Source organism: Phragmites australis, chromosome 13 (genome assembly GCF_958298935.1).
Source record: "Phragmites australis chromosome 13, lpPhrAust1.1, whole genome shotgun sequence".
NCBI lineage: Eukaryota > Viridiplantae > Streptophyta > Magnoliopsida > Poales > Poaceae > Phragmites > Phragmites australis.
In genome coordinates this window covers 26935950-26960363 of record NC_084933.1, presented here as the reverse complement: position 1 = coordinate 26960363, position 24414 = coordinate 26935950, and the positions used below count along the sequence as shown (strand labels likewise).

The window sequence follows — 24414 nt, the reverse complement described above, 5'->3', positions numbered from 1 at the left end:
CCCGAAATCCCCACCGTCCGCCATCCCTCCTCCATTCTCCACCCTCCGCTAGAGAGACCCGTCACCCCTCCTCCATCTGCTGCCTCGAGAGCCCTACCATCCACAGCTGCGCCGCCCGAGAGCCCTGTTGTTTGCCACCTCTGCACTCGTCTGTCGCCCGAGAGGCCCGCCGCCACCCCTCCTCCATTCTCCGCCCCTCCCCTAGAGAGCCTCGTCGTCCTTCCTTCATCCTCTGCCCTGAGAGCCTCGCCACCGATCCACCCGCCACCCTAAGAGCCCCCTTGTTCACCATCGCACCGCCCGAGGGCCCTGCCGTCCACCACCCCTCCGCTCATCTGCCACCCTAGAGGCCCACCACCCTCTCCTCCATATGTCACACCTTCGATTGAGAGCCCCGCCGCTCTCTCCTCGCCGACTCACCTCCCTCTTCTCTCTACCTCAGCTGAGCCTCACCGCACTCTCCTTTGCCACAGCAGGTAAACGAGTATACATACGGAAGACGGGTTTGCCCTGCTCTTCGCTCGTGGGCATTCGCGGGTATACCTATGGGCGTGCTAAAAAAACTGGCAGGTACGGATATGGAAGAGCACTACCCGTACCCGCCACACCTGATTGCCATCCATATGTGCTCCCTTTGTCACATGTCAACTTTGTGTGTATGTTTATGTGTGTGTTTTGTTTTGTAAGCTCATTTTGTCAAAATGTTTTCTCTCTATCTCTTTGTATTTCTCTAGCTAGCTCTTTGTTTAATTATCTCTATGTATGTGGTTTTCTGCCTCTATCTCTTTGTTTATCTCTCTCCATATCTTTCCATATATCTCTATATGTTTTTCCTTTTATCTCTTTCAATCTTCCTGTATTTGTCTATCTTCAGTCTATCAGTGCATGAGTATTCATATTTCTGTCATATACATGTAGCTTTATCTGTCATATTTCACTTCTGTTTATCTGAAGCTATTCTTGTCTCCCTTCATATTTTCAGTTTATGTGTATGTATCTATGTGATATTTATGTATTCTGTGATATACATGTACATTTTATGTGAGTGATATATTCGTCTTGTTTTTCTTCATGTACTCAGTGGAATACACTTGTGTTTTATAACAGAGAGAAGATTCTGTTATATACATGTAGCTTTATTTGTGTTTCATACATAGACAGAAAGATTCAGTGTTTTATATTGTTACTTCACATATTCAGTTTGCATAGCTATCTCTGTGATATATATTTGTACTGGAGTCGGTGCAGTGCTGCAGAATTGAACTTGGTTTACTTGCCTGTTTTTTTCTTTTTATCGCCATCTTCTTCGGTTTCCATTCTGTTCTCTTTTTCCTCCATTGCTGTGAGGTTTTTTTTTTTTTTTGCTGTATTTGTGCGCAGCCAGGAGAGGGAGGAGTATTTTTGGGTTTTTTTTTCTTTCATTTTTTGCTATGGGTTTTTATGCATACTCGTTTGCTATATTTATGTAGGCTTTTTTGTATGTTTCTTCCTGTATATGGAGTGGCTTTTTCTATCTATGTTGTGTAGGTCTATCTGCATATTAGTTTTGTGGATATGTTGTATAGTTTGTGGTTCAGCCTATTAAGATTATTGAATCTGACATAGGAAAATCTGATATATTTGGCTCAAAGAATCATTCGAATTTTCTATGTGACGCTATATGATTCGACAAAAAAATGACATATTTTGAAACAAAAATATAGACAGACTCTTTAATTAATCATGCATAGTTTAGCTTCACGCTGCATCTCCATGCAGGCTGGAGATAAATAATATATGAAAAAACTAGCCAAAACAAATACAGAAGAACAATAAAAAATGGCTAAGATACATATTGTTGCTTTCCTACCAGCTTAACAAGCGTAACATTACTTTTTTAACAAAGACCGTACAAAATACTGTGACTACCAAACTTATCATAGAGCATTTGCGTGGTAAACCCAGTGTCATTTCGCAATCTATATATACATAACACGAGCGGTAACAATCACTAAACAGCAATTTCCCTAAAAAAAACTAAACAGCAATCATCCAGACCTCCTTCTGCCTAAACAACCATATCAGAGCTCTTCGAACTGGCCAACTGGTTTCACAAAAGCTACATAAATCTACACCCCTAGGAAGGTGCTTCTTGGTTTGATCATCAGAGGACGGGGCACCCGTCCACCTGCACGCCCCTGGCCGTGGGGCAGGTGGCGAGGTCGCAGTGCTCGCCCTTGGACCCCCACCAATCGAGCTGGTGCCCCCCCATGCCCAGCGCGAAGTAGATGACCACCCCCATGATGGCCACGCCGGCGTCCATGGCCGCCGACAGCACGTAGTTGTACCGCTTCCACCACCCCTTGCGGTACCGGAACACGAAGAAGTTGAACACCGTGCCCACGAAGCACCACGCCGTGAAGTTGAGCGTGGACGCCGGCGGCATGTTCCCCGTGGCACCCAGGAGCACCGGCAGGTTGACGAGGCTGATCCACCGCTCGTGCTGGGGCAGCGCCCTGGCCAGGAGCCACACGAACACCGGGCCGATCAGGCCGCCCAGGAAGAACCAGTTGAGCGCGTTGTAGTAGCCGAGCGGCCCAAAGATGCGGCGCGGGCCGACCAGGCCCCAGATGACGGACGCGTCGAAGAAGACGTGGTCGCCGGGGCACGTCCACGGGCTCCCCTCCGGTAGGAGGTTCTTCTCGCAGATGTGCGGCACGGTCGTCAGCAGCCACCACGCCACTATTGTGTTCACCGTTGACGCGACAACCGTCCCGATGAGCTAAAGGATTAATTTTCAAACATCAATTTGTTTGATCCAACATCAGCTGGCCTCGATCAGGAGACAGCAAGATTAATTCTCTGGATGCGTGTTACCTGAACTAGGAACATGGATCTCGGCGGGACCTTCATGTAGTGGCCAAGTTTGAAGTCATTAAGGAATGAGACGGACTGGTTCATGCTCATGTAGCCGTAGACCTTGAAGCACACGTTGGCGATGGGCTTCCCCGGCATGATCAGTCCCAAGCAATACTCCGTAATGATGTTCAGCCCCGGTGTCTGCAAACTCCACAGTTAAACATACGACTGGAACTTTCGGAACCATGTCGTTGAATTGAGGCATGCAGTAGGTACGTACGCACCATGTTTGTGGTAGCGGTAATGACACTGATGGGGAGCGTGAAGATGAAGGCAATGGCGCAGGCGAAGAGGAGACCCCACCACGGCAGCTGCACCTCGTTCTTGAACACGGTGCAGAGCACCAGGGCCACTGCCATGGTCACCGCGAGCAGGGCGTAGAACCACCAGTTGGGTATGTCGTCGTACCTCCTCATCATCCTCGTGTGCACGTCCAGCTTTCCCTTGTACGACTCCCGGAACCTCTGGTACATCTCCCTGCAGAAACAAAACACCCAGTTAAACCACTTAACACAATGATCATGAACAGAGGCGAGCGTGTGTATGCACGTACTTTCCATAGAAAAGGGCGACATGCGACAATGTGGCGGCGATGGTGGCGAAGCCCAGGCCATAAGATATGGCGAAGAACAAGCTGAGGTGGATCTTCCCTTGCTGGGCGTAGGCGTCCATGTCGATCTCGAACCTGTCGTTGACGATGGCGGAGATGTTGTACATCTGGCCGGCGCCCGTGAACAGGTCGGTGGAGAAGATGGGGAACGTGCTGGCGCTGTAGAGGTTGAACGCCCAGTAGGTCACGGGCACTATGATGTAGACGAGGAGGACGAAGCCGACGGAGACGTTGACAATGGCGAAGAAGGGCGACACGAGGGGGCTTTGCAGGAAGGAGGCGACGACAGACCAGTCGAGGGTGAAGGCGCCGAGGCCGAGGCCGTTCATGCCGGAGCCGATCTGCTGCATGGTGATCGACTTGGGGAACGCCCAGCACACCCACGAGACGGCGGTGATGGTCGGGAAGAGGTAGCCCGGGACGGTGTACCACGTGAAGCTGCAGATGAGCGCGATCAGGAAGAACTTGCCGCGCGTCATCCGGCGCTTCTCCTTCTCGTGCAACGCACTGCATGCGTAATTTGTCAGTGTTCCAAAGCACGAGTCCGCTAATCATGTAGTAATTTACTTCGCTTTCCGTACATATCTCTATATCTTTTGCTCGACTAATGAACTTGACGTACGGTTGATGAGTGCTCTGCTCACCTCAGGAGAGACACCTGCACCAAACTCTGTGGCCACCACATTTGCGCCGGTTCGATCACATACCTCCTCATAAGCCCTGCCCATCCGTACCCCAACACCTACGTACACACATGGAAATCAACGTCACGCACAACTACCCCAAAACGGTACTATGTGAAAGTGATCGGCTAAACAAAAAGGGTCATATCTTCAAAAAGTGTGATGCGTGTGTCAACGTGTGCTACAATGCTTAGCTTGTCGCAATCACCTGGGTCGTTATGATGAGGAGCAGGCTGGTGAAGAAGGAGATGTTCCTCCTGTAGAACGCCTTGATGATGGTGATGATGCCGATGGCGTAGGCGCCGCCGTTGCCGAACGCGGTGCCGGCGTTGGCGAAGACGCATATCAGTACGTGCTCCTTCACGTTGAAGGGCCCCGGGTTCATCGACCACTCCCTGCCGAGCACCGTGAACTTCCTGTCCGGCAGCACCCGCGCCATGAAGTGCCCTACCGGCAGCGCTGCCACCTGCACGAATCAGTGGCATGCATGCATGCAGGCAAGCACGTGCGCGCGTCAGAAACAAGCCGAGACCTCGCAGGGAAAAAGGTTATCTGGTTGTTCGATCGGGCAGGCACGGACCTGGACGGTGATCTGGCTGATGATGATGGGCTCGCTGCGGTAGGCGAAGAACTGGTTGAAGAAGGAGAGGAGCGCGCAGGAGACGACGCCGATGGTCCACATGCGGAACGTCCACACCGGCAGCGTCGGGTCGTCGGTCGTCGGCACGGTCAGCCGGACCTGCTCCACCGGCGACACGTCCTCGTCGTCCTCGTCGACGGCCGCCGTGCGGCCGGGATGCTCTATCTCCATCGCTTGGCGCCTCCAACTCCAACCCTGGCCTAGCCTGCTTCTTCAGATCTGTTGAGGTTTAGGGGTGCGGGGGCGTCGGACGGCGCGGTATAAAATATATCCCGGCTGGAAGCGACTAAGATCCGTTTGGGTGGTTGACTGGCTGTTTGTCTGTTTCGTTAGAGATGAGAGAAGCTTGGGTCAAAAGGAGTATCTTGGCCAATGGCTAGGCATGCAGGGACGCCCAGGACCATGCGAGTGCACGGCTGTACTATTAATTTCCCCAATTACTAGTACCGTGTCGTGCATTGCTATGTCTTTATTTAACGTGTTTGGTATGGTTGCAATGATATGAAATAAGAAGAAAAACTATGCTTATAAAATAGGAAGACAATAAAAAATAACATGCAACATAGCAATAGTCTAAATTATTTCACCTAAACATGATTGATTACAAATAAATATTAAATTAAGCATATTCACAACATGTTACTCCTAAACAGTAAACCAGTTCAAGGATTACAATTTTACATTAGAACCATTCGATTTTGCAGCAGAATTTTTTTTTTTACACTTGGAGCCATTTTCTAACTAGTGATGATTGATTCATCTGAGCCTATTTTGCCACTATAGCATTGTTTCAACTGAGCTATATAACTTGTGTGGTACGAAATAATTGGATGAAAGCTTCATGTCCTAGAGAAAAAGTGCAAGCAAGTTAAAATTTAGAGAAATTCATGAGCAGCACTGAAGCTCCACTGCTCAGATCTTCAGATCCTATCTTATTTGTGTCTCCTGAAGAAGGTCCGATACCATCTAAGCTACAAGAATAGAAGATAATGATCAAGCACTACTATGATAGGCTGACATACCTAAACTCCGTAATCCAACTTGACACTATATTATTAGTTTGCTTAAGCCAATAACCGACATCATTTTCGTTGGTAAAACATTTTCATTGGTTGGCTGAGTATACAACCCTTTTATTTCGAACTTAGAGAACAAACATTGTCCCCCACCTTGCATATCTTTCATGGTTCCTGCGTGCTTGTGCCTCATCAAAAATGGGAGATAGGAGGGTGCGAATGGTCACGATTGGGTGCGAACATACGCCTGCGAGCACAAGGGCAGCATAATCATGGCTCCATAGTGCACACTGGAGCTAGGATAACATAACAAATTGGCCATATAATTCATCCCATGACGGTATAGAATCACGGGAAAGAAACAAAAGGGATATAACTAAGAACCATCTCATACCCCAGGCTCTTTCTCTTTTTTGGCCTATGGAAGGCACAATAGATTTAGACTCCTTTGCCACCGGTCCTCCAGCATGGAGATCAAAAAAAGTTGCTTCATTTTTATTTATTTTTTGCGAGAAACCAAAAGCTGTTTTACATTGTCATTTAGCATAAAAAACTCTAGCATGGCAAGAAAAAGGAGCTCATTCATGCACCTACAGCAAAACCATAGGGAGAGGCCAAGCTGTCATATGTACATAAGGTCACTTGGAGGAATAGAATGATAGAGTTATCACAAACATTCATAGAGCTTCACCAAAGTCCCGACAATAGAACTATTTCCTTTTGGCAAAGCAACTGGACCGGCAATAATTGGTTCCATTTTGGCAAGCAATTGGACCTATTCAGTGTCAAACTCGATGTGTGATCCCTCCATAGGACCAGCCTTATCTCATGACCACTTCATTGAAAAAGCTAACATCACAATGGCAAAAACGGACATGACATTTTTAGTGGCTTTGCAATATCTCTTCATGTGTCTCCTGCAACTCCTTCTTGTTTGCCATCTTATCCTTCTTGGACACCACAAAAGATGGGACTGGTTGTACAAACGAGTTCTCTCTTCTTCTCAATCTTCCTCTTGATAGGAATATCTACATGCAGTAATCAAAAGTTCAACTATGCCGGGAAATGAATTAGTAGGAAACCACTATAAGTTACAGATTTGGCAATAGAAACAGTGATTAAAACTACCTTTTGATGCACGTAATGATGTAAATATGCTTTAAACCCCAATTAGAAACTATTGTGGCAATTCAGTCACTATGATCGAAGGCCCATATAAAGATCATGAATGAAAAAACCCCATACATGAAAAAAGAAAAGATCAACATCGGCCAACCAGAAAGCAATCTCATAATGATAAACAATCTATTGATTTGCAAACATAATTCCATTAAAATATATCCGCTGCCACATTCTTCGATTGAAAACCAAATGTCAAAAATCAAGAGCCCTTGTATAAATAGGTTCGTACTACTAATTTAATGAATTTACAGCATACTCCAACATGCATTTGATTCCCAACTAAAAGCAGACATAAAATGCATAGAAAGTACATGTTGCTCCTTCGGCTTGGTCATGGGGATAAATACCTGCCACACGACTATTCCTAAAAGAACCAAAGAATCATTTCCTTTTGCACCATGCTTGCATTAGTGTATATAACATATGTATGTACACTATGAAAAGATGGTGCCAACATATGAAAAAGCAGAAAAATGTATTGTTATTTCTGACCTTGTTATAACTTATATGTACAAAAGATTTGTAGTACGCAAGATTATCATAACATATACCTACTATACATACCTAGCAACATTGAAAAGGTGTTCAAATGCATACATGACCAAAGAAAAGCAATACTAACAAGAATCAATTGTAGTGTTGAGACACAGATCTATGGTTGATGCCTCTCACGTAACGGCATTGAAGACTTTCCACACAAAAAAGCAGTAAAAACTTCCCTACTCGCTAGTAGACCAAATTCTACTACTCATATCCATCTTAATAATCACGAGAAGAAATACATTATTACTTTTGGCCCAACCATAGGGTAAGTACTTGCCCCCATGGGAATTACAAGGACCAAAAATGAAATAAGACATTTTCTTTTGCACAATGCTCGTATAACCCACAAGACCATATCAACATGGACTATGAATAATGGTGGTTGTCAGCTTATTAGAGGTGTCCTCTAGAGAACCTACCATGGGCACTTCAGTAGTCATTTACAAACAAATCGCATAAGGCTACTCACCACTCCATCATAGCTGCCAATGCTCAGGTTGGTAATTAGATATGCTCAAATATATCTTCTTCTGGATCTTAAATTGTCCACTTGGCTGCAACACATAGATTAAAAAAAACATAGCAAGATTAGCAACAACTCACAAACAGGATGCAGAACTTACAGAGCAAAATTAGAACACTTAGATTGCAGACCGTGAGCAGCATGAAGTATGGAAGCTTGAATGGATAGTCTAAGGGCAACTGGATACTACCGTGGTAGATTCCGCCCTTGAACTTGCTCTCTCGTGGCCTCGGGATAGAAGATTGCCACTTGAAGATGTCCTGCTCAACTGAGTTCAATTAAGACCTGGCTAATTTCAGATTGGGCAAATCTTGCGGTAAAGGTAACGGATGGGGATGGGATTGGGACCTCAAGGGGGAGGGCCATGAAGTCGGGGGAGGGGTTGAACTGCATCTCCTTGACCTCCTGCAGGATCCGCTTCACCGCCAGGTTGCTCCAGTTGTACTTTGTCATGGCCGCCATTTCCCCTGCTACAAGGAACCCTCTAACCTCACAACTATCGATGCCTACCGTTGCAGGGTTAGACTTTGAATTGTGAATTGAAGGTAAGAGAGAAAGGGCAGAATCTACCAAAGGGAAGGGAAGTGCAAAGACCACTCACCTTGCGATTGTTGTGCTTATCGACGACGAAGTGGGCGAGCCCGTCGGCCTCGCTACTATTGGAAGCGGCAGGGCTCTCACGCGTGCCGCCGAGGACATGGAAGGCCATGGCTCCGAGGCAAGAGGCGGTCGTATGAGGAGGTAACACGGGTGGAGGCCAGCATGTGACAGCGATGCCACCAGTGGATTCCAGCACGTGACGATCTGTTGGAGGTGGCAGAGTATCTAGCGGTCGGCGGGGCACGTGGCGGTGGTGGGCCAGGAGTGACGGTTGTGAGCTCTGGACACCGCAATTGTCACAAGATATAGTGGGGTTGCGAAGGAATCGACGTAGTCCATGAGGAGGCACACGACGATCATGGTGCACACAGCATCGATGCCTTCGACGGTGTTGAGCAGGCCACTCCGGCGACAACTCCATTGGCGATGGGGCCAGAGGTATCAGGACCCTAACCTCGGGTTCCCCTGTGCCTCCTGTATAAGTCCCTAGATCAAGTAGCTGATAGGTACAAAATTCTCTAGAATGATATTAAATACATACTTCAAATGAAATAGAGTAAAATAATTATCTAAAAAAGATAAAGATGGTCTTGTAGACAAGGATATACAACAGACCAGCTAGACAGAAGAGCCTAGAGCGGAGCGGAGCAAAACAACAGCGCAACCCAATGTCACAGGCAACTCAGGTGCGGGCGCAACCTTAAACTTTTTCTCTTTAACTTCATCTGAGTTGAGGTTGATCTCTATCTCAATAATCTCAAAGCAACAAGACTAGGTATGGAATATACTCAACAACTCCCAATACTACTTAAAGGGGGTTGAGTAGATGCATAAGGTTGTATGCATGTGTGTGTGTGTTATGTTTGAGCTGCTACATGTGTGTGTTGTATGCTTGTGTGTATGTATGGTGTGGAGGATGCTTGCAGGTGAAACAAGAGGGAGGAGAAGGAGAAATTGGTTTTTGCCACTTGGTGTAAAGATCAGACGAGAGGGAGGCACATGGGGCGATGGCGGCAGTGGGCTGCTGCTGTGTGGGTGAGAGAGTGAGGAACAGAGAGAACAGAGAGAGTGAGGAGCAGAGAGAACAGAGAGAGATCTTTAAGGGAGAGAGAGAGAGAGAGAGAGAGTAAAATAGATGGCAATTTCAAATGTATGTAACTGAGTTTGAAATTGAATGTATAATGATTGAATGAGTATATTTGAATTGCAAATGGAATGTGTGATGATTCGAATAAAGGTATTTGAATTTGAATTGGATTGTATGATGATTCAATTTGAGAGTATTCAAATTTGAAACTGGTTTTCAAATTAAATAACTTGAATTGGAATTGATTGGGTGGCGATTCATATAGGATTTGAATTGATTTAGAACAAGGATTTGAATTAGAGATTGAATGACTTTGGAACGAGAATTCGAATTGAATTGAGATGGCGAAACAATTAAATTGGAAGCATTTGAATATAACTCGAATGATTTGAATTGCATTCGGATACGAATTTGATGATGATTTGAATGAGACTGACTTTGAGATATTTCAGATTAAATAAGTATTTGAATTTAAGATTTGGATTCGAGATTGATTCAAAAAGAATGTTTGAGTTGGATTGGAAGATCATTTTTTACATATTGATTAGGATTAGGAAATTACCGGAAGGAATTAAAACATATTCGAATTTGAGAGACAGTCAAATTCAAAACGTCACACAAGAACCATAAAAGCAATAAATAAAAATGCATATGCTCAATTTATTGCAACGATTAATTTAGAAATTAATTTAGTGATCTTTGAAATACTTAGCCAAAATAATGTATTTGAATATATACATACGAGTATATATACATCAAATATATATTTTCCTAATTTTATACTACTTTAATAATTAGAAAAAGTTTTAATTTGATGTGAATTTTACTATTTTTTCTAAAATACTAAAACTCAGATTGTTACATAGGTCTAGGAAGGAGAAGGAGAGGTGGATGGCGGTAGCGACAACCGTTAGCCGATTGGAGGCGCACGCCCTCTTGCGCGTAGAGGGGTTGGGGGCAGAGGATTTAGGTGGGTGTATATACATGAGGCTCATTAGAAATTTTTTAAATAGTAAAGATACTAAATTATTATTGTAATTATGGCCAGATAAATTGATCCAGATAGTACTATCATAATTATGAGAGCGCCAAATTGATTTCCATCTGGTAATTATCATAATTATGGGAGCACCAAGTTGATTTCCATCTGGTAATTATCATAACTACGGTGCCACAGGTGGGCGCAGCTTCACTGTCTCCTTTGTCTGTGCCCATCAGTGTTCCTGCACACGTGGAAACCATCCCGTTTGCCTCCTCCGTAGGCTGAAAATTAAGATGGCCTAGGCCATGGAGAGGACAAACGGGATGGCATCACACGTGGGCACGGATGGACACAGGCAGTGAAGCCGTTGCTACGTCTGCGCCATTGACTTCCATGTTTTGCTGTTTGCTCTGCCTCTGCACAGAGACAGTGTCAAAGCTAGACCATGCACCGACACGGTTTCCAGTTCCCATGTGTAGCAGAACGCGTCACTTCGTCCCGATCTCCATGGCTACCTATGAATCAAGGAGCAGCCTGTGCACGGGACACGACTACTATGATGTTGCGGCGCTCAGCGTTCAGAGGGCCACTCCACTCCGTCTACCCGACCGAGGCTGAGGGAGAGTTTTTGTAAACTAGTTGAATGTCCGTGTCTTACAACGGCTCCTATCTCACATTCAATATATATTTTATTCCTTAAACAAAGTTAACAAAATATAAAATTAGAGACAATATTAGGCCCTTAAATATTCATTAAAACTGAATCTCTTGTATGATCGTGACCCCAATCCCAATTTCACCTAAACCCCGTCCCCATGCACCCTGTGCACACCACGCTCCACCATCACCTTTATTCGGGTCTCCATCAGCACTATGGGCCTCCCATCACCGTTTTGTGGCTATAACTTGTGCTCCTGCTATCATTTCTTGGCCCGTCTAGGCATCTACATGTCAACAAAAACACAAAAAAAATTTAGCACAAATAGAAATACTCTTTTCTTGATAAAGTATGGTTTCATTATTGAGAAGAGAAATATCAACCATATAAGAAATACCGGTATCTTGACTAAGAATGAACGGACCACTATCCAAAACAAATGCTAAAAGCCTTAAGCACATCCTCTGCTACTTCTCTGGTGCTTTTATTTTATCTTCTTTGTGTACTCATTATGTTAACTCATCTTCATCATAGTTTCAAATCCTGCACAATCACCTAGTCTTCTTGCTCGTACTGAATTTTGAATACTTGTGGTGATATGCAAGATTGTGTGATCTTAATAAGAAAACACTAACCTCAAACTCATAACCGGAATAATCTAAACAAAGATGTGGCATTATGAGTTCATAACATTGTTGTGTTTCAAAGGACTTACTCCAATATATGATACATGCATAATAAAAGTGTCAGAAAAGAGTTAACTTATAGTGTAAAGTCCTACCGCACAAAAGGTACCAGGCTAACATAGCCAATCTGTATGCCTAAATCATGCACGTCCAATGTCCTACAAGAAGAAATTTCACTCTACTCATCACGGGTCGTTAGTAGACATAACAATTACTGTTGAAACAGAAGCGCAAAGAAGCATATTTGACACCAAAAATATTATGCAGTGCATTGAATGATTTGATGCAGCCTTCTCCAACATCCTATTCATACACACCGCCTCCACCGGGTAAAAAATGACCTAAAACTTGCACGATCCACAAAATGAAATACAACATGTAACACTTGACCCCAAGAGATTCTTCCACATGGTCAATTCATCAAACGCATTGCCAACAAATTTCAGTAGAAAAGTAATAATATTCAATGAGAAAAATATGCAGTAGTGATTCCTCCACGCATAACCATGGATCACCTTTCCGATCTTCAACATCCCAAGATACCCACACGTAGATAGAACACAGGAAACTATGGTTGCATTTGGTCGAAACCCATCGAGTACCATCCTCCCCCAAAATCCTCACCACCTCCACACAGAACCCGTTCTACACGCAACCCGCAATGATTGCATTCCACGCAGCCACATCCCTCTCAGGCATCCTCTCAAACAGCACGATCGCATCCCCAACCTTCCCGACTCTTGTGTGCCTTGACACTAGCGTGGTCCAGGAGACCACTTCCTCTCAGTCAAACCGTTGAACACCTTGCGCGTGGCGGCCATCATCCCATACCTCATGTAGCAGTCGAGAAGCAAGGTACTTATGACATCATACTCGTAGAAACCGATCTTGCAGGTGTGGGAATGGATCGATCTGACCAAGCGAACATCGACGGGGCAGGCGACACGAAGCACGAGCGGATTGTGCCGACCCACCTCTCTCATGTCTCCTCTCTCTCTTTTTGGTTGGGCGTGTGGGATGGTGGTGGGTGGATTTGGGGTGGAGCGAGAGCGATGTTGTCTCCTCTCTCTCGAATCGGGGAGCAGGACGTCGACGACGAGAGAATGCGAGTTAGTGGATTGATCTGATGGACTAGGGTTGGGTGGGAAGGATAAGATGGGAGACTGGTTTTTCTGGATTTTATTAGGTATGAGGGAGTTAGGGTGGGAAGCTAGTTTTTTTTGTCTTTTATTACACAGGGTGGGGGAGGCCAGGGCAGGATATGGTCACGCGACAAGGGAGGGTGTGAGAAGTTTTTAGGAACCAATTCATATTTTTTAAGTAGTAGAGATAATATTAATTTAATAGAAAATTGCAAAAATATTATACACTTTCAAGAAATTGTAAAAATAATACCCTGTCGGCATAGGTGTGGTGTCTGTCACGTATAAAGCACCTGTCCGCAAGGATGAAAAAACGATAGAGAATTGAACTAAAGAGGGGATTTTTATGTGCAAATGACACCCACTCTCAGCAAGTGATAAAAACCACATCTGAAAAAAGTTCCCGGTCGTTGTTTGGGAGGGGAAAAAATGATGCTAGAATTTATAAAACTCTTAGGTTGATCTTTGGTACAAAGAAGGTGTTTTTGTTTCAGATTATGTTCATTTAGCTTCTTTATACACATGGCGTATTACAGATTACAGATGGTAGATGAGCAAAACCAATCAACAACACAAACCGTGGTAGATACAGAACTTAAAACGAATGAGCAATCCCGACGTGCCAGAGCTTTCAGGCAATCAGGCACGGTGTTAACGTTTCAAATGCTAATCTGTCTCAGCATTTTATATCCCCTCAATTTCTGCCTGTACCACCAATCCATATGATATTCCTATATATATATAAAAGAATCTATGTGGTATTATTTCGGTAAAAAAATTGATATATTTTTTTTACTCTTATATTTTTTTTCACTCAAATTGATCAAACGATCACCGTATAAAGTCGTTTCTCATTTAAAAATACATTTAATCAGCTATTATTTGACTTACGTACCTATATATTCAATACTTATCTTTCATATATTTTAAAAATACACTTAATTATATATTATTTACCTTATATACCTAAACGTTCAATACTATATATATCAGTTACTAGTCCTACCAAGTTACCAACTTTTGCTGGGCCTCGTAGTCCACAGTTACTTACCAGACACCAGCCCGTAATGCTTTGATAGTCCCAGGCCCATCTGATGCACGCACTAACGGGGCGGATCTGCCTGAACAAAAGGAAAGGACCCGACCCGGTTGTTGCGGCCACCTCGGATTCGTGGAGAGCCAGATCGGAGGAGTGCATGGACCGGACCGGACCCAAAGTAAAAGCCGAAAGTTAGTGGGGCCCAGATCCCGGTCGGCGTGCCCCACGCGTCGCCACGTCACCGCCCTCACGTCGTATCGATGGCACCGCCGCGCCGCGTGCTCCGCCTCCGCCTATAAACCCCGCGCCACTGGACGCGGCTGATCCGTTTTTCTTTCCCGTTTCACGATTCGAGTCAGCGGTTTAGGGTTCGAGATCTCCGCGTCGCGTCGCGGCAGCCATGGCGGTGAGCACTGAATCTCCCTTGCCCTTTCCTTTCCCTGCTCCTGTTGATTATTGGCCTCTTTTGCGAGCTTGTATGTTGTGCCTTTTTTTATCGATCCGGGGGCAATTTATTCGCCGGTTTTGATTTCGTTTCAGAGCCATATGTGGGTGTTTATACAATTATACTTATGTTGGGTTTTGATTTCGATAGATCTTGCGCTAACCGCACCTGTTCAAGCTGTCCCAGCAAAGATAAGGGAGAAGAAATGTGGAAACTGGCGCATTTGCGGGAATAGAAATGAAATGTGGGATGGTGTAGGGTTTAGTCAAATCTCGTGCCATTTTAGTTGGCATTGTATCTTTGAGGTTGCTGAGCGATGACCGCAGCAGCTAATCTGCTATCCAGTCCCTGTGGACTGTTATCAGGGTGCTCAAGACTTGAAGGGAAAAAAGTATTTTCGAGGATAGTTCATTCGTTGTTGCTACCGAGGTGCTGTGTTTGTGAGCCATGAGTAGCTCTTTGTTGATGATTTGAAGTGCTTGGTTCATATTATTGTCTGGAGGGCCTGATTAACCTACCTTGTATGCTTACTTGATATTTCGGGCCTATTCTCTGTTTATGTCTACTTGCTTATGCTCAAGGGTTTAGGGGAAAAAGGTGTTCTGACTCCCATTTCCTTACTTGTATTCTATGCATTGTAAGTTGTTCCTCAAGAATGTAAGAAAGAAAACAATCTGTGGTGACTATCGCTTTTCACCTCTGTATGGGCTGTATTCTATTAAATGGTTATGGCCTTTTAAGCAAAGTTGGGAAAAGAACTCTGCCAAGTTTCCAACTACGTTCATATGTGGTGCAACATTGATGTTTAATTGATTATTGGCATATCGTACTGTCTAGTAAGTTTAGTAGGTACGTTTAATGCATGTCGCGACAAAAGAAAAAAGACTCAATGATGTGTGCTGGTGCAAATTTATCTGCATGTAAATTGGATACTTGTCGTTTTCTCTAGATGTTAAACATGCTGATAGGCACGGTTTAATCATGAAAACCTTTCAATGAAGTGACCTTTTATCTTAGCTAACGGAAATTTTTTTAAAAATAGATATTAACATCAGAATTAAAAGGGTGGCCATGATGGATAAGGTGTAGGGTTATATCCGACTGTTTTTAACCATTCGATATAGACAAATCATGGTCAACATTGCCTAAAAAAAATGGTTGTTAAAAGACTGGGACGAAGGTCTCAGTTACTTGGAACTAAGTTTCAGTTGGTGGGCAGTGTGGATGTATAGCTTCACCACCCAGGTTTGTCTCCTCTTTGGCTCGAATTTTGGTGCCTTCTTCTTCTTAATACGAAGGTAGCTAGTTCTCTCCTAGGAAGTGTTACCTGGACACGGACATGGGTGTTAAAATCCGACTCGGACTCGGGTGTCCGATTTAGCAAATAAAATTTGGACACGCGAAATATAACTCGGAATCCGACACGGGTGTCGGAATCCAACTTGGATTCGGGTGTCCGATTTGGCAAATAAATTTGGACACGGGTGTCCAGGTAACACTACTCTTAGGTATTCTTGAGAAGAAGGCCTAATTACGCCATGGAACATAGATGCCAACGTCCTGTCTGTAAATTGAGGTTGCACGGCATTAGTTAGCAGATCCATGTAGCAACTATAGTTGTAGGCTTGTAGCCAACTGGCAGGATATAATTTGCTATGACAATTTTTTATGCATGAAGCAGAGTTGCATGATCAAACTTTATAGTATATGACGAAGTTTTTACTTCTTTACGAGGTTATGTGTTATCTTAATGTATCTGTACTAATGTCCAATGGATTACTCCATTTTTGTTTTCTTTCCTATAAGTACTGAAGAAGTGTCTATTGGGGTGGATTATTCACTTATTCGCTATGGCACCATACCATCCATAATATTGCTGATTAGATGTTCCTTTTCTGCCATTCACTTTTTGTAGGCAAGCACACTTAGTATAGTCAAGGTGAGCAATGTGTCACTGAAAGCAGCACAGCGTGATATAAAGGAATTCTTTTCCTTTTCTGGTGACATTGTGCATGTTGAAATGCAAAGGTTAGTACCATGTCCATGATGCCTATTTTCCACCCTGTGCTATGAATTGCATTAACCATTTAGTGTTTTGCAGTGGCGATGAGCTCTCTCAAGTTGCCTACATTACTTTTAAAGACAATCAAGGAGCTGAGACGGCTATGCTTCTCACGGTACTTCTTCTGTCTCAAGTATCTGAAATTTGTGTATTTTACATGGATTGATGATTTGCTGGTTGTATTATTATGAAAATATGGTATTCATTTGTTATCTTACTTAAAAGAGGTTGATCATCCGAATATTATCAATCTGGTGTCCTGTAATTTCTTGCCGTAATTTTCTGAACTCCCAGCCAAAAAATATTCGGAACGCTCTTTTATTGATTGTTTCAAGTGATCATCCTTGCTTGCTTAGTATATGTTGCCTTTAACATTATCCATTGTTCCAACTGATTTTCAACATTGTGTCTACCTTGAGCTCTTAGCTATAGCACGAAAACCAAGCTGTCTTTGGATGGCAATGAAACAATTGTTTGCAAATATGTTATGTCAGACAAATTCTAGCATATCCTAATGTATACTTTGATTGTTATCACAGGGGGCCACAATAGTTGATATGGCTGTCATTGTCACGCCCACCACTGATTATGAGCTACCAGCTTCTGTTTTAGCTGCTCTAGAGGTATGATTACAGGCATACTATTTACTGCATGATATTATTATAGTTGTTGTGCAATTTTGTAACATTGTTTTTTCACCCCCAGCCCAAAGACGCAAAACCTTCTGCCCTTCAAAAGGCCGAGGACATTGTTGGGACCATGCTGGCAAAGGGATTTATCCTTGGTAGGGATGCACTGGACAAAGCAAAAGCTTTGGATGACAAGCATCAGCTTACATCAACTGCAACTGCTAGAGTATCTTCCTTTGACAAGAGAATTGGTTTAAGTGAGAAGATCAGTGTTGGTACTTCAGCTGTAAATGATAAAATGAAGGAAATGGATCAGAAATACCAAGTCTCAGAGAAGACAAAGTCAGCATTGGCAGCTGCTGAACAGAGTGTCTCGACTGCTGGATCTGCCATCATGAAGAACAGGTATGTCCTTACCGGAGCAGCATGGGTAACCGATGCGTTCAGTAAGGTCACCAATGCCACAAAAGATGTCGGTGCAAAGGCTAATGAGAAAATAGCAGCTGAGCAGGAGCACAAGAATGTTGAGATTGGGTCTGCACAGGCTAACATCTCAGAAGCCCCTGCAGCACACAATGATTTGGACGGTGAATTCGCAAATATACATGTCTCCGGAACCCCTGAAGATATTCCCATCCCTACAACGGCGACAGTCCCCGTTACAGATGAGGAGACAAGCAAGGCGCCTCCACCTGCTGATGCTCCTAAAAAGCCTGAACCTGCGCAGGGATTGATACTATGATATGTTTTGCTTCATACATGCGTGTAAATAGACATGAGATGTCTGTTGAACTCATTTTGCACTGTTGTGGTTGCCATCTTCTGATTGAAACCTCTTTGAAGGTTGAAATTTATTGGGACCTAAAAGAGTTTGCAATTTGTACCCAGTACTTTTATCGATTCATCATTATTATCCTGCAGTGGGGACATGAAACGTAGTTCTTTTTGCTGTTGTTCGTGATTTTTTGTTTTCAGATGTACTTGATTTTGTTTGAGAGAGATTATTGCTGCTATTCACGAGAGTATTATCACGGAGGCTGTAACCATATGCGCTTATGAAGTAGCAGTTTTTCTGGAACCTGACTGGGTTCTGTTGGTACGTTAGTTTTTCTGGTGGTGACAGGACTCGTGTAGTCCTTCAATCGATTATTTTGTAGCCAGAGTCACAGAAACCGGGAAGGGGTAATGGAGTTTCAAGTTCTTGTACTGAGCCTGGAAGGTGTGCATGAATTCTCTACGGATGTTCATTTTCTGAAATTTGGTAGTTGTCTGTGTGCTGAGGAGTGCCGTCAAGCTGTTTCTTCTTGCCAAAAAGGATCAGTCCATCCTATTCGTGCTCAGCTCAAAGATAAGATTGGTGTGGTCGTTGTTCTGCATATTTAGGAACGAGGATAAGTGCCCCCCTGAAAATACAAGGCAGGGGAGTTGGGCCTCCGTGCCACCCTGCAGTATAGACACCGAAGCTTGCAAAGATCAGGGTGATTAGATGATGGGTGCAGCTGCTGACCGCATATATCGTCACATATATCGTCACTAAATTATCGATGCGTTCTTCCTGCGTTCAGAAGTTCGGTTCATGTAATGAGCAAGGGGCAACGAATGCAAAGAAAACCAATGTGGTCAGACGACCAGAGTTCTGAACTTCAGGTACTGCTAGTGTGTTTTGCATGCTTTTATGGCAGCTATAAGCTCCACACGCCGTCGCTTTTATGCTCCGTATATGTTTAAGATCAAGATACACAATCGGAATGAAACAAAATCAAAAATGGAAAAAAAATATGGGAGTTGCTAATATTCAATCGAGTGAAAACAAGTATATGCTTCACTCAACAACAACCATTGGATGAAGATCTAACGGTTGACAAAAACTGATTCACAAGTAAATAATATTTTTCTATAGTAAAAATATATACAATTTTCTGGATACAGATCAAAAGACAGATACACGATCGGATGCTCGGATGGACATCGCGTTTAGTGAAACAAAGCTCAAATTTCAGTCGATTGAAATGTAGTAAATCCGAAAAAATATATCATAATTGTTTTCTGGTGCGTCACTTATTCAGTTCTTCACAGGATCATCAGAGCAACCTGGACTTCCCAACCTTCTTTCCAAAGCTCGACATTTCTGAAGAAGAAAAACCAAATACGGTAAGCAGAGATCAAACGTAAATACGCGTGAAGTTCGTGTAAAACATACATACATGAACGTACCAGAAGGAGAGGGGTCGTGGGAGCATAGGAAGAGGAGGAGGAAGCACAGCACGGTGAGCAGCGGGATGAGGTGCACGGAGCGCGCCTTCCCGGACGACCGCGGGGCTGGCGCCTTCTCGGGCTTCGCCTCCACGTCGTCGTCGTCGTCCCCTTCCTCCACCGCGAGCTTGGGCATCGCCGAGACGCTCAGCTGCCTCTGCATTCCGGTATCACGGGAGGTGGCGCCAAAAAAACCAGCTTGTGCAACAGCCAGGAGGCGCAGCTGTCCTGAATAAGCCTTGGCTTGACTACGAGACAGGAAAGGTATCTGCCCGGCCGGTGATGCGCAAGTGTGTGTACGTTAGCACTACAATTGTGTATTGCTGTATGATATATATGCCCATCGAGTAGTAAGTACTATCAAAGACAGCTTTTTTTTTCCCTTTATGCTGTTCTTATTTTCACGCATTGCCTCACGTGCCTCACTTTGCTTTTCGATACTACTACTACTACCTCGCTTTGCTTCGGTTAACAACAGGTTGATGCTTTGAGTATATGGGCAGAAGTTTATCTGAAAACCCCTTTTGGCCTTTCATTTTCTGAAGCAAAGACCAAAAGAAACCAACTTACTAACCACAAACCTGTACTGGCGCAAGTGACCAAGTACTGATATTGTTCAGAGCTAGCTGTTCTGCAGCAGTGGCCAGCATTTCCAACGTGAGACAAGCTAGCTTTAACACAACCCTTGCGATGCAGGCAATTCGAGTCATCAGCATGCAGGTGAAAGGAACAGCACGGCGACTTTCTCTGCGTGAAGATACTACGTGTATGGCTGGTGGCGACGTGGAGCGAGAGCTGCGGCTGCAGCGCAGCTTTAAAAAAAAAATGCGTAGCTTGCTACTGCATTTGACCGGTATCAGAAGTCGCGAGCTCATAAAGGGGCTTCGCGGTGCGGCACGGCATCAGATCGCGTGCCGGAGCAGCCGGTTGGCCACAAGTATCTCCGTCGCCGGCGGCTGAAGAGATGGACGGATTCTTCACGTGCATCGTCTGCGTTGATTCGTAACATTCGGTTACGTGGCTGATTGATGAAGAGATGCTGTTACTTCATCTTTTGACTTGTGAGTTCATACAACCGAACCACAGCGAAGAGGAATCGGAACTGGAAAGTAGTCGAGTAGAACATCTAGAAATGGAAAAAAACATGTGAAACGTTAAATGGTTATCTTGGCCGTACGCGCATACCTATACGGTCATGCGATTCTGGGCTGTACAGACGGGAAATTCGCTTATACGTTCCCTTCTTTCCGATCAGCAGGCTCAATACAGGTCCGGCTCAAAGAAGGGCTGAAGGGAAAAGAACAGCTCCGGAAGCATGGGCCGCATGGCCTTTCATTTCAGCCCATCCGTACGTCTTCTAAAAAAACCCTTCCTCTAAAAATAATAAAACAATAAAACAGAGAGAGAGAACCCTCTTTTCTATCTGCCAAAAGAAGAGTTTTACCTCAAAAAATAGAGAAAGATTTGCTTTTGCAGCAAAAATAAAGTCATGTAGCTTTCAGGTTGAGCATCATGATGAATGGCGATGGGCAGGCACTCTCTCAGCTGAAGCATGGGAGCGGTGACGCCGAGTTACGCGCGGCTTACAGCAGCAGGGTGTCACGCAGGGGTGCGTCCAATCCAACAAACTCGTGGAGGACACAAAATCTCACCGAATTCGCTAACAACGAAAGCCCCTTTAGACTAGTTTAATCCTGCCGAGTCCAAAGCTCCCTTACCTAATCTCAACTGAAAACTACTAGTACTTGCACTTACCAGTTGAAAAACAATGACCAACGGCACCTATTATATTTGCTCCAGAGCTTTCACCATTTACCAGTCGTCATTTCTTCTGATCGGAGCAATTATCAATCATCACGTTGATTGACATTACCATCGTCGATCATGCCGAGTTTGAAAATTAAGATTGCTGCGGATATAAATCTTAGTAAATTAGGCTCGTTTCAGGCTTTCAGTTCTAGGATCCTCACTCCTTACAGCTCGTACTGTCGGCACAAAGTGGCTAGACCTTGCGTAATCGAAGATGCAGCATTTTTCCTCTCTTGAAAGGAGCATGATCTGACGAGGTTTTCGCCTGTCACTTGGACGAGATCGAGGCTGGTACCTGGTTGGCTCGTAGTATATTTTATTAGTAGCACAACCAAACCATTACCGTTCCAACTTCACCGATCACCTGACACCGGTAGTCGTCACTCGTCTCGTCGGCGAGAGACTTGTACAGCAATGGGCCCTCCATTTCTTCCTCTGCCATGGACGAAACGAGCACCGAGACTGACGTACGCACGTAGACGACGACGTGGCAGTGCAGATAAAGCGCAACAACCTAAAGGTAAAAATAGGAAAATACATATCATAATGTATTTAAAAAATAAATAATATATTGGTGTATTTATAAATCTAAATACATGTATTTAGCACTTAAAAAAAACCCGATTTCAGTTCTCAAAATCCAAAAGCAGTCCGGACCCACTGATTTCAGCAACTCAGTTGCCGAATACGATACTGTTCGTCATATTCGACACCTCAGTTACCGAAAGCTCATTGTATTAGGCAATTGAGGTGTCGAATACAATGTACAGTACCGTATTCGACAACTGAGCTGTCAGAATCACCCCGGCCGAGTCACATGTTGTCCGTGCTTTGGGTGCATGCGAGTTTTGCAGCCCACTAGTAGCTAGCTAAATTAGCAGTGAGGAGAGATTTTTTCACATATTTCTTTATTCACTTGATGGAAATTTATAGGTGTAATTTTGTGAAGTAACATTACAAACATACAAATTCGAATTTATTAAACAATAGTAGTTACGAAGTATAATTATTGTTGGCATGTATGATCAAGTGAACAATAGAGGTTACATACGATAATAAATAAACGTTGGCATGTACGATGACACGAGGGCACGATGGCTTTTAGCAGCTGAGACGCTGAATACGATACTGTTCACCGTATTCGACAGTTTAGTTGCCGAATACACGGAGATTTCAACAGCTGAGCTGCTGAATACGGTGATCAGTGCCGTATTCGGCATCTTAGTTGCCGAAAAAGATGGGGACGACCTGTTTTCAGTTTTTGAGATTCTAAAATCTGTTTTTCGGTATTTGAGTACCGAATACAAGGGCTAAATTTATAAATATATTAGTATACTATCTATTTTGATAAATACATCAGTATATATTTTCTATTTTTCTATTTTTGCCCAACCTAAAGAAGAAGAAAAATGACGGTATGGTTCTACACGGAGTGGGAGATGGTTGCGCTAGTTGCAGAGCTAGTGAGTGGCTAGGTCGCAAAGCTGCAGATCGCGTGACGTGCCGCGTGCGACGGGCAACGTGTACGTACACTCGCGCCGTCTCGCGGGGAATCTTTCCGACAGCTCGTCAGCGTCCGCTGTAAAGCTCTCGGCGATCTTTCACACTCACTTCGATCTTCAGAATTATTCTGAATTTCTGATGCGCCAGTTGCAACCGTTCTGAATTTCTGTAGCCAATTGGACTGGAAGAGTGTATCAGCAAACATTGTTCAGGCACTCATTGGTGGATGAATCGGGGACACCGGGCATATGACGAATATGTTGGTGAACAAGTACACATCGGCTTTGGTAGACAAGTACTGGTGATTATTGTGCTAGTTGATGTATCATAATTCCTTTAAAAGTAGGTAATGGATTTTTGTCAATTAAATGCCACATTTATATCTGTATGGTTTACAAAAAAAAAAAGAAACTCGAGATTCAGAAATCAATATAGAGTGAAAGCATGAAATATACCTTTTTTTTCTTGCGAGAATAATACTCTGTCCATTCTTTTTTGTTTTATTTCTTGGAATCCTTGCCGTCGAACTTTTAAAAGTTTGTCTGCCAATATCTTAAAACTGTATATATTGGCTAGGAGATACTGAGTTTCATTGTCAAGATATTATAATATTACTAGTAGATATTAATACCAAATTATAACAAGTAGTAACAGTCAAAGCTTTAGCCTCGGCGACCTTAAAAAGCCAAAAACTTGAAATGAAAAAGGACGAAGGAAAATAGGTACGTCTTACTGGATGATTTTTAGTAGTAAATGTTTCCTTGGTCTAAAAGAAAAGGTCCTAGCTTTGTCTAGTCGTGATTAATTGTCATTTTGGATGTTGTCGTGATCTAAAAAAAATACTACCACCAGCATGTTGTACTATATTCATGAAAAATAAGAAATATTATTACAATACTATAAAAAGATTGACACACCTGTACTTAGCGTGTTTCATAACTTGCTTCTCTTTATTTTTTTCCCCATTGGCCTAGCTCCATTGAGGGGGCAAAATACAGAGAAACAAATGCAGATTTGACCACTTTAGATTTCTAGTTATAGATGTATTCCAGTACAGATACTTGAATTTTTCATTAATCCGTTATGATGCCTTGAAGTTTAATCGACCGAGCCTTAGAATGACCGCTTGATCACATCTGCCGACGGATTGGGCGAGCCATCAAAGCCATGTAGATTATATGACTGACAGGCAGATAAGGAAGGCGAACTTACATCCAATCGACAATGCCGTGACCAGACACTTGGTCTGATTAGTTATTCATATGGGAGTAATTTAGCTCGATATGTATCTATAATCTCATATATTGTTCTAGTTTGAAAATGTATCAGTAAACTAACTCGAGAGTATTCAGCTTCTCTCCGTAGTTTGAACCCGCTCATGCAAGAAAAGTCTACTTATTAGTGTCACAAAATCATCTGCATAT

At 43.7% G+C, this 24414-nt stretch overlaps 3 protein-coding genes across 3 annotated transcripts; 1 reads left to right on the top strand and 2 right to left on the bottom strand.

Annotated features, from left to right (window-relative positions):
- Positions 1–1926: 1926 nt before the first annotated feature.
- On the bottom strand, positions 1927–5094 carry LOC133887822 (oligopeptide transporter 4-like). Its single transcript, XM_062327807.1, has 7 exons — positions 4772–5094; positions 4400–4657; positions 4153–4250; positions 3452–4015; positions 3123–3375; positions 2857–3039; positions 1927–2761 (listed from the first exon to the last, which is right to left on the bottom strand). Exons 1-7 carry the CDS (start codon positions 5000–5002, stop codon positions 2144–2146), a joined length of 2205 nt encoding a protein of 734 aa, XP_062183791.1. The 5' UTR covers positions 5003–5094; the 3' UTR covers positions 1927–2143.
- Positions 5095–14569: 9475 nt separating this feature from the next.
- Positions 14570–18499, top strand: LOC133889290 (binding partner of ACD11 1-like). The gene is made up of 5 exons (XM_062329803.1): positions 14570–14695; positions 16650–16762; positions 16836–16911; positions 17336–17419; positions 17502–18499. Exons 1-5 carry the CDS (start codon positions 14690–14692, stop codon positions 18165–18167), a joined length of 945 nt encoding a protein of 314 aa, XP_062185787.1. The 5' UTR covers positions 14570–14689; the 3' UTR covers positions 18168–18499.
- An 851-nt stretch (positions 18500–19350) lies between these two features.
- LOC133889214 (uncharacterized) lies at positions 19351–20030 on the bottom strand. The gene is made up of 2 exons (XM_062329703.1): positions 19640–20030; positions 19351–19553 (listed from the first exon to the last, which is right to left on the bottom strand). Exons 1-2 carry the CDS (start codon positions 19839–19841, stop codon positions 19507–19509), a joined length of 249 nt encoding a protein of 82 aa, XP_062185687.1. The 5' UTR covers positions 19842–20030; the 3' UTR covers positions 19351–19506.
- Between the last annotated feature and the right edge of the window lie 4384 nt (positions 20031–24414).

Coding starts and splice junctions, on each gene's coding strand:
- LOC133889214 (XM_062329703.1), bottom strand. CDS start 19,841: ATGCAGAGGCAGCTGAGCGTCTCGGCGATGCCCAAGCTCGCGGTGGAG. Junction 19,554..19,639: donor CCACGACCCCTCTCCTTCTG/GTACGTTCATGT, acceptor TTTCTTCTTCAG/AAATGTCGAGCTTTGGAAAG.
- LOC133887822 (XM_062327807.1), bottom strand. CDS start 5,002: ATGGAGATAGAGCATCCCGGCCGCACGGCGGCCGTCGACGAGGACGAC. Junction 4,251..4,399: donor TCCTCATCATAACGACCCAG/GTGATTGCGACA, acceptor GTGTGTACGTAG/GTGTTGGGGTACGGATGGGC. Junction 3,376..3,451: donor GTCGCCCTTTTCTATGGAAA/GTACGTGCATAC, acceptor TTGTTTCTGCAG/GGAGATGTACCAGAGGTTCC.
- LOC133889290 (XM_062329803.1), top strand. Junction 16,763..16,835: donor GTGCATGTTGAAATGCAAAG/GTTAGTACCATG, acceptor AGTGTTTTGCAG/TGGCGATGAGCTCTCTCAAG. Junction 16,912..17,335: donor AGACGGCTATGCTTCTCACG/GTACTTCTTCTG, acceptor TTGTTATCACAG/GGGGCCACAATAGTTGATAT.